The following is a 15,000-nucleotide window of genomic DNA, read 5'->3' on the forward strand; positions in this document are numbered from 1 at the left end:
GGCGGAGTTGGCCGCGGGACGCGCCGCCGGCTCGGCGCTCAGCGCGGGGGTTCCGGAGAGCGTGTGCGCCCGGAGCACAGCACAATAGCCGGGAGGAGGAGACAGGGAAAGGGGCAGGGGGAAAGGAGGAGAGAAAGAGAAAGCACAACACGGGGGCTGGCGAGGGGAGGACGGAGCAGAGGACTCCCCAGCGTGGCTGCGCTGAGCACCGCGCCCGGACGGCAGCGGCAGGAGGTGGGTGGGTGGCTGGGGGGAAGATATTTACCTTCCTTCCCCCGCCCTGAGCCTGCTCCTTTGTCCACCCACTTTGAAGTGCTTCTGGGATCGCCGGGGTGGGAGCATTGTTGTACGTTAGCAAAGGATCAGGCATGCCGGGGAGAGAGTAGCGAGTATACGGAGGGGCACGGGCCGGCAAAAGCTGCAAGGAGACGGGGAGGAGAGACTGCTGCGAGGATTGCTGTTTGCCTCCCGGTTTCCCTGCATGGACCGTGAAAGAGACGCGTTGAGTTGACCCTGCCGGAGCTGTTTCTGCCTCTACATGTGAGATCCGGTTGGTTTCTTCTCTCCAGTTATCTCTCTCTAGCCTCCTTCCCGTGTTCTCCACATACTCCTGTATGCAAAATGGTGGACCCTGTGGGGTTTGTGGAGGCTTGGAAAGCACAATTTGCAGACTCTGAGCCTCCTAAAATGGAGCTGAAATCTGTGGGAGACATTGAACAGGAGCTGGAGATGTGCAAAGCATCTATCCGGAGACTGGAGATGGAGGTCAACAAGGAGAGGTTCCGCATGATTTACCTGCAGACTCTTTTGGCAAAGGAGAAAAAAAGCTATGATAGACAGCGATGGGGTTTTAAACGTGTTTCTCAGTTGCCTGAAGGGGGTGCAGAGCAGCAGATCCAAGACCTGCAACACCAGTCTGCTGACCAAGATGAATATGAAAAAAGCAAGTCACACCACGGGGAGGAAAAGTTCAAACCGAGGATACCCTCTCTGCGGAAGTTGTCTACCCAGAGTGATGGGTCAGACCTGTCGCCTTTGGACAGCCCCCATCATGCAGAGGGAGAGCAGGACAGGTGTAAGTACTATGGTGAAGAGAAACTGAAGAGAGTTGTAGAAGATATGGAGAATCGCTGTGATACAGATGGCTCTCCTTCAAAACACAGATCGGCTTCCACTCGCAGGCTAGTGGGATCTGCTGAGAAGGAGGCATCATTTGAACCTATCTCTAAGGAGAGAGGGAACAGCACCAGTGTGGCAGCCCTAAGGTCCAATTTTGAGAGGATTAAAAAGGTCAATTCGCATTCTTCTGGAGATAACAAGGATGTTGTTGAAAAGCCCTTTTACGTGAACATGGAGTATCATCATGAGAAGGGTCTAGTAAAGGTCAACGATAAAGATGTCTCTGATAAAATAAGCTCCCTTGGTAGCCAAGCCATGCAAATGGAACGCAAAAAGTCTTTGCACTCCCTCCCTTCTAACATGGTACCCAGCTTCACCGAGTTCCAGAGGCCTGCTTATAGGGGAAGGTCCTCGGAGAGCAGCTTTGGTTATGATGGAGAATATGAGGATGCTGAACTGAACCCCAGGTTTCTCAAAGATAACTTGATTAATGCCAATGGCAGCAACCGCTCACCTTGGCAGCCCATGGACTTTCAGCCCTATCAAAGTATCTATGTTGGTGGAATGATGGGGGAAGGAGAAGGAAAAGGTCCTATTCTGCGAAATCAGGGCACAACTGATCAGGAAAAACATCTCACGTGGCCCAGGAGATCTTATTCCCCCCGGAGTTTTGAAGATATTGGAGGAGGATATACTCCAGATTGTAGCTCTAATGAGAACCTCACCTCCAGTGAGGAAGACTTCTCCTCAGGGCAGTCCAGCCATGTCTCCCCCAGCCCCACCACTTATCGCATGTATCGGGACAAAAGCCGTTCCCCCTCGCAAAACTCTCAGCAGTCCTTTGACAGTAGCAGTCCACCAACCCCCCAGTCTCAGAAACGGCACAGGCAGCAGCAGGTCATTGTGTCTGAGGCTACTATTGTGGGCGTACGAAAAACAGGACAGATCTGGCCAAGTGATGGAGATTTGCCTTCTGGGAGATGTCACCAGGACAGCTGCTTCCATGGGGATACAGGTGGGTACCAGCTTTTTGTTTAGTCTTATAAATGGTTTGAAATGGAGTGGAAAATAGCATGGTGGAGGTGAATGGGAGAGGTTTTTTAAGTGACCCTTGGTGAATTGCTCTAAGGGGGCAACTGTTTAATGTGAGAAGTTTGTGTTGTGGTTGTCCTATTTTGGGAAGGTCCTGCAGAAGCACCCATCAGACTGCAGGAATGCAGATTGGATTCCCAGAAGGGTTGATTCAGGCTTCTTTGAGAGTATCAGTGGAGTCCCATGTTAATCAGTTCTTTCAAGTTTCACTGTGAACACTGAGGTAAAAAGGGCCCAGAACTGTGCAACATTCACTACCAGGTTGTTCCCTTCCTTGTATCCTTGCACTGAGTAGTTAAACTATCTCAGAGGTGACAGTGTGCCAACATGCTACAACCTGAGGGTTTTGCTGGAGCTTTACCAATAATGCTTCTGTTCCCACAATCATGTTTTTTCCTGTCTGTATTAATTGGAATGCTCATTTCTCCCTCTGTCTCATGTCATCCTTCAATTAGAGCTGATTGGAGGTAATGATTGCGCAACCCTGTTCTTGAAGCTTTCTGCTGTCACTAAGTGAAGGAAGAACTTGGAATATCAGGAGGCCCTGGGGGAGAGCTGTTAATTTAATTTCAACAGAGTCAAAATCTTTCTTTGAAGAAGAATGGGCAGTGTTTGAACCCATGAGCTGTGCAGGTGTGTCTGGAGAATCACAGTGGTTTATAGTTGGTGGAAGAGGCAAACAGTGAACTCTGTTGATTCAGATACATTCGGTAAATCTATGTGGTCATCCAGATTTATTTAGCAAGGCACATAATGTAAATAGGATCTTGTGCTAACACCAGAATTCTCCAGTGCAGTGGAAAACACTGTGTGTCCAATGCAATGAAAACCAGTCAAATCCAGGAAAAAAAAATAAAAGCATGATTGTTTTGATGGACTTCTAGAAGTGAGTTTTCTGTCTCGTAGATAGATAGATTCTTTCTTTGTCCCTTTGAATCTGTCATTTTAGTAAGGGGTTAACGTGATTTGTCAGTGTGACTGAATTCCTGAATAATAGGTGAATTGGGAGGTCTATTAGAGATCCCGCTTTCTCAGGCTGTGTGAGTCTGGTCTGTTAGCTCTCAGAAGAGGACTTTGCTGGAAGGAGATGCCTGGTTTTACTTTCCCTGTTTGTTGTTGTTTTTTTTTGTGGTTTGTTTGTTTGTTTTTTTCCAGCAATACTTTTGAGAGCAATGATGGAGACCTCTTCCCTGCCCCCCCCTCCATCCTTACATCCCATTGTATGTTTGGAAGGCTGTACAGTTATAGTGGATGCTCACTGTACATGAAACCTCAGCAGCCTGTCTTCACAATGACTTCTTCCTAATCAGATTGTATATACATAGTTGTTTTCTGTCTGGGACTGCTGCATTCCTGTTTGGTTCTGTGCATATATCTTGTATCTTATGGGCAGTACTTGTGATGCAGGGGAGCGGCTGGATCTTGTGCTGGTTTAAACTGAGCTGCAGCCATCTGTCTCTTCTCTTGTTTACAGATGCTCTTTAGATGACTGGGAAGCCTCCTGGCAGCTGCAATTTTTGCAGAAGGAAACAAAGGGGCAAAAATAACGAAGGTCGATAAGCTTTGAGTATAAATTCAGCTTTCAGAAAGGCAATAGGTGATTTTTATTTTAAATAATATAGGTGTGATGCAGCCATAAAAAAAAAAGGCTGCTGAAAAGTCAGAACAGTTAGAATTCCTGGTTGCATTGGAAAGCTTTGTGTCTTGTTCCTAAGGATGACCACACAATTGCAGGCAGGGACAGAATGTAATTGATCCACCTTCTGCTTTCCTCAGCATAGTGGGTAAGATGGCAAGCTTAGCAGGAACTTTCACCAGATGGCTAATCATTACTGTCTTGCACATTAGCTGGTGGCAACTTTTTGCTTAACTAAAAAGGCTTACGCTTTCAGGACTGTGTTTCTGATTAATTCCTACTGAGCATCATATGACATGAATTTTCTTTCTTTCCTGATTAGGAAAAATTTTGATTTGAAACTAGTTGGTAGAATCACTTTTTCATAAAACAAGCAAAAGGCACAAGAGTTCACTGTGTGATTAACTCCTGGATACCATTCCCAACTCACATGGTCTGATGCGGGCTGTTCTCTGTCACCATGTGCTATGAAAGCAGGTCCCGGATCCAGACAGCTTTTCCTGCCCCTGTGGTTCAGTTAGGGTCTTGCCAGGCTTCCCTCAAGTTTTGCTTGAGCAGAGAGTGCAGGTTTGAATCACAGCAGGTTCTGGCCAGCCTTAATGTTAGTTAGCTGCAAGTGGGGCTTGTTCAATAGTATTGGTCTTCTTTGTGCATTCAGATTTTTATATGTTGCTGGCTTTGCTTTTCATGACTGGCCACAATAACACTGAGTGTGGTGTGGATGGGTGCAATATGAATTTGTCTGGATCTGTCGTCCCAATGCAGCTTGATGTTGGCCAGTGGACACAGGCTGTTTAGTCCAAATTCTTTCCTGAGTTCACAGGCAAGTGATAATTTCCTACTTCCATGTTACCAAAAAGGGTTAGAGGAAGTCACCTAATACAAGTGAGTGGGATCAGGCCAAAAATGTGAACCTGGGTTCGTGGAGATGGGTTATCAAAAACCTTACATCAGAGTGAGGTAGCAGGCATTCAGTTTCTTCCAAGGAGCAGAATGAGAGCTTCAGGGCTAAGGTCTGGTGATAACTATTAAATGTACTTAATGAAGCCCAGTTAAAGATACCTGTTAGGATTAATTATGTATCACTAATTTCCTGTAGTGAGAATAATAATTAATAAAGATCATGTCTGAACTCTGCATGAAGCTTGACTATTTTTACAATGGCTGTGGAGGAAGAACAAGATTTAGTTAGATTTCTGTCAACACTCTGTTCAACACTGGTTGCAGAGACAGACGCTAGAGAAGCCACCTCTTGTGCATTTCTGCTTGTAATCAAGAGGAGAGTTGCACAGTGCTGTTATGCAGTGATGAGGCCTCACAATGGCGTCAGTTTTTAAACTGGTAACTGTTAGTTGATTTGCTCCTTGGAGTTGTGCATGGCCTTGTAGCTTGCTTCATAAAATCAGGGCATGCTCTCTTAACAGCTTTGTGTGAAACCAGTTTATCTATCTGCCTAATAGCATGGAAGCTCTATCAGGAGTCCACCTAGATCATGTTTACCTGCAAAGCTGCTTCCTTAAAGGTGCCCCAGTAGTCACTTCTGTTCATTTGAGAGGACTTGATAGTGCTTTCCAGAGTTCTTTCAGGCTCTCCCTCTAGAAAGCTACCAAAAAACACTGTGCTTAAAATAAGGTCAGTTTGGGATATGTGTCATTTAATTCCATAAGTTTTACTTATTTTAGCCTCTACTAAATGTGGGAGTGCTCCCTTTTTGAAAAGCATGATGTGTTCTCTATGTTATTGGTGAGTTTGATGTAGACAGAGGAAGGAGTACTGGAATTTATCTCTGCATGTGAACTGCAAAACTCAAATTGCTGTTACCTCAGCTGACCAGAATGCCATTTTAAAGTGCAGACTTACTTAGAGCTGTAGATTCTTCAGTTTCAGTGTGGCTTAAATGTTTGACCAGATAGGCAAGCAGCTGAATTTCCTGCCTTTAAGGTAATCCTTGACAGAAATGAATTTAAAGCCCAAGAAATCATGCAGTACATCATCATGTAAGGACATTGTTCTGTCCCAGTTTCTGCAAGGGTCTGTTCCTGAGTTGCTTGCATGTTCTGAGATCTTGGACAAGTTTCTTCATTCTGTACTACTTTAACCCACTGTTGTATCCTGTGGATTTTACAAGATGCAGTTTGAAAAGCGCTTTGCAATGTTTCACTGGTACAAAGATAATTCATGAGGCGCTATGCTAGTCCTGTTGCTGCTTTTTAGAAATACAACTTTCCTTTGAGCAACTGAGGCAGACTTCAGTCCACTGTGTAGTGAATCTTCCTTCTGAGGATCTGAAATGTAGGGATTTTCCTCATGTGCAGCTCATTTGTTAATTTAAGGACTGCTGGCCACAGGTCCTGCCTTACACTGTTTGTGCATTACACTGGGGCAAGAATTTTCTCTGATGTTTGTTCATTTTGCTATTACTTCTTAAACATGTTAATCCTTTGCTGTGATGATCAGTGGATTTCCTGGGAGCACTGATGACAAGATGCTGTTTAAGTGCCACCCCCCTTGCTTTCCAGAGATTTAGCGTCTTTGAGATTATCAAGCTGCTTGTGCTGCCACTCACCTCTTAATCTGGGGGAGTTAAGAGCTCACCCTCTTTCTCTGCCACATTTCTCTTTCCCTCCACCTGAATTTAGTTGAATCTGTGGAGCTTCTGCTCTATGGCCTCAGTGACTATAGTGGACTCTGCAGACCTGTTTGTTTTGTGCCTTCTTCCACAAACAGTTGCTGACTTTTACCTCAGGCCCACCATAAGTAATGGTATGCAGAGGGTTTTTAGTTTTGCTTTCCTTGGGTTCACCCTAGGTTATGGAGTTTCTGCACCCCAACATTCAGGTGCTTCTGCAATCACAAAGCACCTGCCTTTGAAAAGAGAGGGTAAATCAACTTGTACTAGTTGTCTGAAGCTGGCAAGTCCTGGAGAGTGCTGATGTCACCTGCTCTGTGTAAAGCTCATTTTCAATGTCCGCAATAGAGATCAAAGTGGGTCTGTCTTTCCTATGGAATAAGTAGACAGAGAGCTATGAATTCTGCAAGTAATGGGCTAGATAGAAAGCTGCTTGTCATCCCTTCAAGATTACCAACAGTCTAAAGAGGTCTGTCTGGCACTAGAGATGAGCCCACTCTGTGCAGCTCCATTGCTGTGTGAGGGCCTACCAGGCAGAAGTGATCTGTGGCTGGGCAGGTGAAATGTAATGCCAGTGCACACTTAAGGTTTGGGGGTCTTGTAGGAACTCAAGACTAGGATGAAACTGCAACAGAGCCATATAGATATCCATACAGCATTCATATGGTGATGATCACAGACTAGAATGCTGTTTTGTATGCTAAAACAATTTGACCTAGGTGATCTCAGCATACCGATTTCACAGAGCTGGGGCCAGAGCGCATAAGCATTGCAGTGAATGCCACACCAAAATGATAATGCCTTTTGTTTGAGAAGGAAATGCGTAGGCAAGTGGAACTACAGTATTAAGTCTGTGGTTCAGTTAGCTGCTCTTACGGTCCTTGCTGACTCTGTTCAAAGTACTGAAAAAGCACTGGTTTATAGCCAAAGCAGTTGAACTGACAGATGTGTATGAACTATGCATCAATTCTGCTTCATAGTTGTCAGCGTCTGACCAAATGGTTTCAGAGGAAAACCACGGAGAGGTTGCTGTTTTCACAACATTTTGGTCCTGTCCTGAGAAGTGGCAGGGGGAGCTGTGAGCATCTGTGGACTTGCTGCCTGACCCTGTGCACTGCCTCCTTGAGGGTGGGGTCTTCTTTCTAGGTGGCTGAACAAAATATAAGAGAAAGAAGGAGTAGAAAAACCTTGGTAGTAGAAGAAGTCTTGGTACTTTTTGCACTGGCTTCCTCTCTGGATTAGAAAACTTTTCAGCTGTTTTTCTCTTGCGGAAGCAGAGGTGAGCAAGAGAGCAAAGAGCTGGGGATGGGGATGAGCATGGTAGAATTGGTTAGGCTTTGGAACTAATGGAGGGATTGGGCTGGTGAATGAAACTAATTGCTGTGTGAAGGAATAGGCAAACATGGGGAGGAAATGGATGTGTCTTTAGATGGATATAAGCACTGACCATGGCTTAAAAACCTTCACGTATGGATTAGGAAATGTTCATTTGAATTAGGCAGCACACTATAGGTAATGACATTGACTTAAACAATTGTTTGGGGAGGGAAGGGTGATTTATAATTCAAGTTTGGCTTTTCAGCCTACCTGAAAGGTGGGCCAGCAAAGGAGACAGAAGCCCTTGAAGGTTTGGGCTCCAGTGACAGCCTGGAGACAGGTCTCTATCTTCTGGTTCTGGTGCATTTAGCAGTTTGCTTTCAAATGCTCTCCCTCTCTCCCCAACCTCTTAAGGCTAAACAGTTAATTGTGGAGAGCAAGGGGGATCTGTATTTCAGTTTCAAGGAATTTTGGAGGTCAGTCCATAAAGGTTAATGAGGTGAGACTTGCAAGCTGTTTGAGGAGAATTGCTCTGTTTCAATTACCATAGGGAAGCATATTGCTGTTCCTGAAAATCAGACTGTTGATTGGAGGCACAGGTTATCTGGAGCTTACTTTCCCCCCAGAGAAACCAAGACTAGCAGGGTTTTTTGACTGTCTCCTCTTTCATTTGTTCTGCCGAGTCACATAAGCATGGAAAGAATAAGGACCCAATCCTGCTCTTTCCCTGCTGAAATGTCATTGGCTTTTGTAATCTCTTGCTGGTGCATGTATGAAAAGAAATGGTGTTCTGGTACAGGCTGAATGGCAACTTTGCTGTGCAGAGAGAGGGGTAGGCTGCAAGTGACAACAGAAATGCTGGCATGGGTTAGTTTGGGTGAACTGCATGTGAATGGGGTGCTTTCAGACCAACAATTTGAGTGTCTTCAGTTACTCAGCAGGGTTTGGCCAACTCACTGTCAAGAAAATGGGCTGCTTTCCTGATCATATATTTAAAATACATGTGATGTGAAAGTAACCATAAACTGTAAGTAAATCCTTGCATGTTGGTCTGTCTTACTGCTGAGGCAATTCTAAAATACGTAACTTCTCTAAGCTTGTTTTGAGTTGTACTGTATGGGCTTTTGTCGAGGTTTAAACCCAGTCAGGTAACTTGTTCACTCACTCCCCCCCTTCTTTCCCTCCCCCTACTCCCGGAGGGATGGAGAGGAGAATCGAAAAGAATGCAACTCCCATGGGTTGAGATAAAAACAGTTTAGTAACTAAGGTTTAACACAAATCACTACTGCTACCACCAATGATAACAATGATAAAGGAAATAACAAGGGAAGAGAATACAACATCTCACCACCAGCCAACCGATAACTCGCCCCCGCAGCCCAACCAAGCACCAACCCATGCCTCCTCCTACTCTGCAGTCTACCAGCCCTTCCAGCTAACTCCCAGTTACATCCTGGGCATGACGTGCTGTGGTATGGAATACCTCTTTGGCTAGCTTGGGTGAGGTGTCCTGTCTCTGCTTCCTCCTGGCTTCCTCTCCTCCCTGGCAGAGCATGAGGCTCACAAAGTCCTTGGCCAAACCAAAACATCATTGTTATCAGTTCTGTTCCCAAGCTGAAAGTCAAAACACTGCACTGTACCAGCTACCAAGAAGGAAAAAAATGACTGCTACTGCTGAACCCAGGACAGCTTTATACAGTAAAACTGCCAGTGTAGGGCTAGTGTGGTGTATTTCTGTCATAAAATCTGATTGTGGTTTGCAAATTTCCTGTTACTAACATAACAAAAGCATGTTTCCCTTTTGTCTTCTTCCCAACTGCCCAAATGGTGCATCTCAGACCCTTTCTTAACCAGGTTATGGCTGATGCAGTAATTGCATTATTGCAAATGTAATTGGAATCTCTCTTTCAGAGAAAGCTCTGCCCAAACATGGCAGCTGGAGCTGAGGTGGTTGATCATGAATACATGAGGAGTATGTGCGTGTGACTCCCCAGTGATTGCCCTGTAGGAAATTAGTAAAGTTTAGTCTGCTGGTTTATACTATTGAATTTTTCCTTTTGGCTTGGTAGGTCTTTTCATAGTTGTTATCTTCTGTTATTTTGTTATTTGCAGTCATTTACCAATCCTTGTCACTTTTAATTTTTGTCTGTTTTGTGGAGGGAAGAATTCTCTTCTAGGGAGAATAAATCCACCACAATCCTCCTTCTTTTAAAAATAATATATACCCCCCCCCCCCCCCCCCCAGTCCTCTTTTGAAGCTTCTGTACAGATTAGGTCTCATTCTGAAGTATCCAAAAGCCCCAAATTATCTGCAGGTTGGTCTGTGAAATCTAGGGAGCCAGCTTTTGTAGTAGTTACTTAATAGTAAGCAACATGTGTGGCTGGACTTTGCAGCTCCTCTGTTGTTTGTGATCTGTGCTTGATCTGTGAAGTGCACTGAGCCTTGGCTTACTATGTCTGTTTACTTCTTTTTAAGAACTTTAGAATATGTTATGCTCAACACTGAAATGCAGCTACTTCTCTGAAGGGATGTGTGCTAGCTATTATGTTATCAGAAATTATATACTCCCTTGGCTGCAAAAGCAGTGCCCGTTTTGAACCCACAATCTGGGTGAGGCTGGAGCAGGCTGTAGTTGTTGGGGTGGTTTAAAAAATGAGAAAAAGCCAATCCACACACAAGGCCACAAAAATCGCCATCAAAGCCCTCAGTTACCTACAGTCACATCTGTGTGTTCTTTTAAAGTGGGCCAGCAGCTTCCTAGAATAATCTGTTCTGAAGAAAAATACGTCATTCCCTGGAGCATCCGATGTGTCTGAGCTGCTAAAAAGTAAATGTGATTGGTCTGTTGTCACTGGGGAGGTGTAGCATACAAACAGAGAGAACTGTATCTGCTGCAGTCTGCAATTACATAGCACGGTATGATGTTGCCTAGGAAGATGGTAATGGCTTGTCAGCCTGGCTGGGCTCAGGGTTTCCCAAAAGAGATTAGATTATGGTGCTTAGTATGAGCCAAGGCACAGAAAAGCATGTCTCTGACTGTGAGCATCCAGCTGCCTCAGTTCATAGCAATCTTTATTTTTGCTTCTTGCAAACCTTTTTCTGCTCTTGAAATTTTTGTATAGTGGTCTGCACTGACATTACCATGTGATGGTTCAGAAAATAACAGGCTGAGAAAGTGAGTTGATTACTGCTGGAAGATTTCTGTGTGTTGCCCCCGTCCTTGCCCTTCACCTCTTCTGCATGCTGCCTCCTTTGTTTGAATCCTTCTAGTTTCAGTGTTTGAGTGTAGGAGCTCTCTTCCCTGGGTGTCTTGTGTACTTTTGCTTTACATTCTCCTGAGGTGGTTATTGGACCTCTCCATCTGGTAAGGATGAAATCAGTGTCATCACTGAGAAAACATAGTAATGCCTCAATCTGGCAATGTTCTATCATTGTCCTTGAGGAAATCCTGGTATTGGGATTAATGTATTTGTCTTTGCTAATTGTACGAATTACTTACTTGAATTTGTGGTTTAGCGAGCATAGACTGTCCTATAGTAAACTTATATTGCAGTTCTCCTGTCTAAGCCTAATTGTGGTGCATACCAAGCCCAGTGCTTAGCTGTGAGTAAAGATGCCTTGTTTAGGTGCATTAGTGACTGCAGTGGAGAGCAGCAGATCTCACAGTCTGCTTTTTGCTTTACTTTTCTTGTTTTTCTTTGATAAAAAGCTGATGAGTGAAATCTGAATTGCAAAGAGGAAAAAAGCATGACAAGGTATAGTGTTGATGAAAGTACGTTCTTCAGCCTTGGGACATGCCTCACTTCTGTGGTCTAATACTGATCACCCATAGCTCCTGATACGGAGTAGATGGATAGCAGGAGGAGAATGTTTTAGCCAAGTGCAGAGTATTGTCTCAAAGGCACTTTTGGCTTTCTAACATGCTGGGACAAGTATCTCTGCTCACATACACATGCTCCTTGGAGGCCTTCAAGAGCTGCTTCTAACTATGACAGAAAACTAGTATACATTAGCAATACATTGGGGCTGACAGGTGATACCTGAATAATTGTTGGGGTTCTGTTCTCTAGTTTCTTTCCTGAGGAACTTACCCATAGGAATGAAAGATGCTGTGAATCGTGTAACTGGTTTGGATGCCGTACGATCCTCTGTCTAGGAGACCTGTGATTGTAATGAGACCAAAAGCCAGATGTTGCACAGCAGAACTGCATGATGAGAATGATCCGTGAGAGGGCTCTGGTGTGAAAGGGAGCTGTGTGTAGTCCTTCAGTATTTTCAGAAGTGCTCACCTCAACAGTGAGACTGGGAACCACTTGCTGTCTTACACTTACGGAACAGTTAATTTTTTCCCAGAGCAAAGACCTTTGATAGAGCTGACTGATGGTCCCCATGCTTCTTTTTTTGGTTTTAGGTATAAAGAAAATTCCTTGGTTTTCCTTTGGTATTTCACGTGGAGTACTGAGCTTCAGGCCTGCTTGCCTTCTGGAATCGTGTGCTGAATGACAATAATAAGAGGCTGATTGCAGTTTTGAGATTGTTTGCATGGTCTGATGCTCTTCTCATTCAGATGAGGGCTGGGTTCTGCTTCATGTGAGTGCAGGAGCTCTCGTATCTTATGAATTTATATCAGGGTGTATCGAAGAAAATTATTTCCCACTTTCCTGTATTCCTAAGTCATGTTTGAGCACACAACCCAGAGAATGCAGACCTGTCACTGCAGCCATTTAGTCTTTGGAGAGGCACTTCCTCAATTTGGTGGCCTGAATTTTGTGAAAGGTTGTCCTAAGCAGAGCTGAGCAGTTACACAAACCCAGAAGCCTTTCCCTTTGCAGTTGTTGAGATACCACACTGCTTTGTATAGAAATTATTTACCCACCCTTGCCATTACCAGAATGTTCCTGTATTGCTAAACTACTTGGGGTTCTCATCAGGAGTCTGGAATAATGAGGAGGGAGGGAATGAGAAATCTTAATTCTGATTTTTTTCCTTTTTTTTTTTTTTTTTCTTGGATTATTATTTTTATTTGACAGCTGCGCACACCAATGGCTACTCTTGAGAGACGTACAATTACCCCAGGACAGACTCGATCAGGACTTCCTGATGCCAGGAGAATTCTAGTGACTGCTGCTGTAACTGAAGCTCCACAGCACTAGCTGTATGTTTTTATGAACATATATGTTTACATGTTCTATGGGAACCAGAGTTTCCCAGCATAGCTTGATTTTTGAAGTGTGGGCTTCATCTCTGACTTCAAAGGAGCTGATGGGGTTTTTGCAGGCCTAGGTTATAAATGTTTTAAAACTTCCATGCATGCAGTCCATTCTGCCCAGTTTCAGCAGCAGTACTGCAGGTGTGGTTGAGAGCTGTCCTTGAGTTATGCTGGGCAGGCAGTTCAAAACCAATTCTGTTTTAACATTTCTCTTACCTTTTGGAGAACTGTGTTAGCTGCCCATATGCACCTGTCATCTGTCATGGATGGGTGCTATGGAAACAGCAATGCAGTTGGGAAAGCGTTTTTGCTTTATTTAATAATTCTTTGTCACCACTCTGTCATCTTAAGAGGCAGAAAGGCAAGATAAGTGATAAAATGGTGTCTGCAGCAAAGCATCAGATACCCTTTTGGTTTTTTTCAGTTTGTCTAGTCCTCTGAGGTAGGATGCTGTCAAAGTGAATTTTGTTTGGGTAGAGTTTTTTAGTATGCATGGAGGGAAAAATATGTCTGTTATGTTTTTGGAGTATCTGAGATAACAGAAGAAGATACCTTCCGTTCAGCTGGGCCATCATTGCAACAAGCTGAAGTTCTGTTACACCACCATGGGATCTTAGCTGCTGCAGTGGAACTGACCTGTCATGTTTGTGTTCAGCAAACATGCCCTAGCCCTGACCTTGACTACCCCAAAGTTATTCAGGCTTGAGCACTGACCTATACATAATTTGTTGTGGTCTCAGCATCTGTGCAAACTAAAATACATACGAATGTGCTCTAAGCTGTGCTTTGTTTTGTGCTCCGTATTTAAGTGTAATAGAATTTATACTGCAGGTAAAGGGTTACTCAACACGGTGCCTGTCCTCCATTTCAGTGCTCGTATGAAGTCTCAGTATCTGCAGTTAAAGCAAGGAAGGAGACTTGAGTCTGTGTTATGTAAATGTGTTCCCAATATGTGTGTGCACATGAAGAGGGAGAATTTTTGAACTTAAATCCTTCCTTCTGTATGTGGGTGTTTTAGGCTGGTTTCAGTTTATGTGCAAATGTGCACTGAGGAAAAGCTACAAGCACCCGCAGAAAGTTCCACCTAAACTTTTTAACAAGCCTTGTCATTAGATCAACAGCTGCTTAAGGAAGCATTCTGCTGCTAAAGCTGTTTTTCCCATTAATGGGTCCTTGCCATGTAGGGCTGATCCACATTGCAAATAGACTTGTTTAATAATATTTGATAAGTGGTTGTTTTGTGGTTGTGTTTTCCTCCTCTGTAAGGAGACCAATCACTTGCAAGTTTTCTTTTCAAACACATGTAAAGAATGAAAAGTGACCTTTAAAGGAAAACCAGCCTTGAGTTTATATCAAGCTTTTATCTAGCGATTTGCATGAATAAATTCCCAAGTGTTTTAATGGGGGAGTATGCAGCTCAGGTTTTGGAGATGCTAAAGCTCAGGCTTCTAACTGAATATTGGTGAACCCTAGTATCCTGGAATCCAATTTAGTGCATTTTTCCTGGACCACACTTCTTTTACCTGGAAAATTGATTAACATCCTCTATATGTACATGTAGAAACTCATTCAGTTTCCCCTCTAAATAGTGAAGTTCAAAATCTGGGTTACATTTGCCTACCTATGGCTGTGATTGCTTCTGCTTATTTGTTGATTTCTCTTTTTTCCACTTTTATTTGTTTAAAAGTTGAGGCAGCGGCTGCTTTATCTTACCACATGGGTTAGGATGTATCTGCCAATATTTTCATATTATGCCTCTTGAGGCTAGGTCTTGATTTAAGTTGTATTTGTCAGTAATGCTTCATGCTACGGCATGCTGCCCTCTCAGTTGTGCCAGCAGCTGCTCATTTGGAGGTTCGTGCTGAGAACTGGATCAGGGAATTTATCTGTGGTGTTTGGGTTTTGGTTTGGGTGTTTGGTTTTGGTTTTCCCTAGTCAGATGATTTGTTTCTGCTGTTGGGGGGGGGGGGGGGGGGGGACACACAACGTTAAGGGCT

General features: G+C 44.0%; 1 protein-coding gene across 1 annotated transcript in view; it reads left to right on the plus strand.

Moving 5' to 3' along the window:
• Positions 1-233: 233 nt before the first annotated feature.
• The window catches only part of BCR (BCR activator of RhoGEF and GTPase), a 100,041-nt gene continuing 85,274 nt past the window's right edge, over positions 234-15,000 (plus strand). The window contains exon 1 of the mRNA XM_061465948.1: positions 234-2,134. Within this exon, the coding sequence (XP_061321932.1) occupies positions 622-2,134 (1,513 nt within the window). The 5' untranslated portion in view covers positions 234-621. The remainder of the gene's footprint in view (positions 2,135-15,000) is intronic.

This window comes from Pezoporus flaviventris, unplaced genomic scaffold, assembly GCF_033815535.1.
Source record: "Pezoporus flaviventris isolate CSIRO_AGI_PZ_B2104156 unplaced genomic scaffold, CSIRO_AGI_Pfla_v1 ptg000041l, whole genome shotgun sequence".
NCBI lineage: Eukaryota > Metazoa > Chordata > Aves > Psittaciformes > Psittacidae > Pezoporus > Pezoporus flaviventris.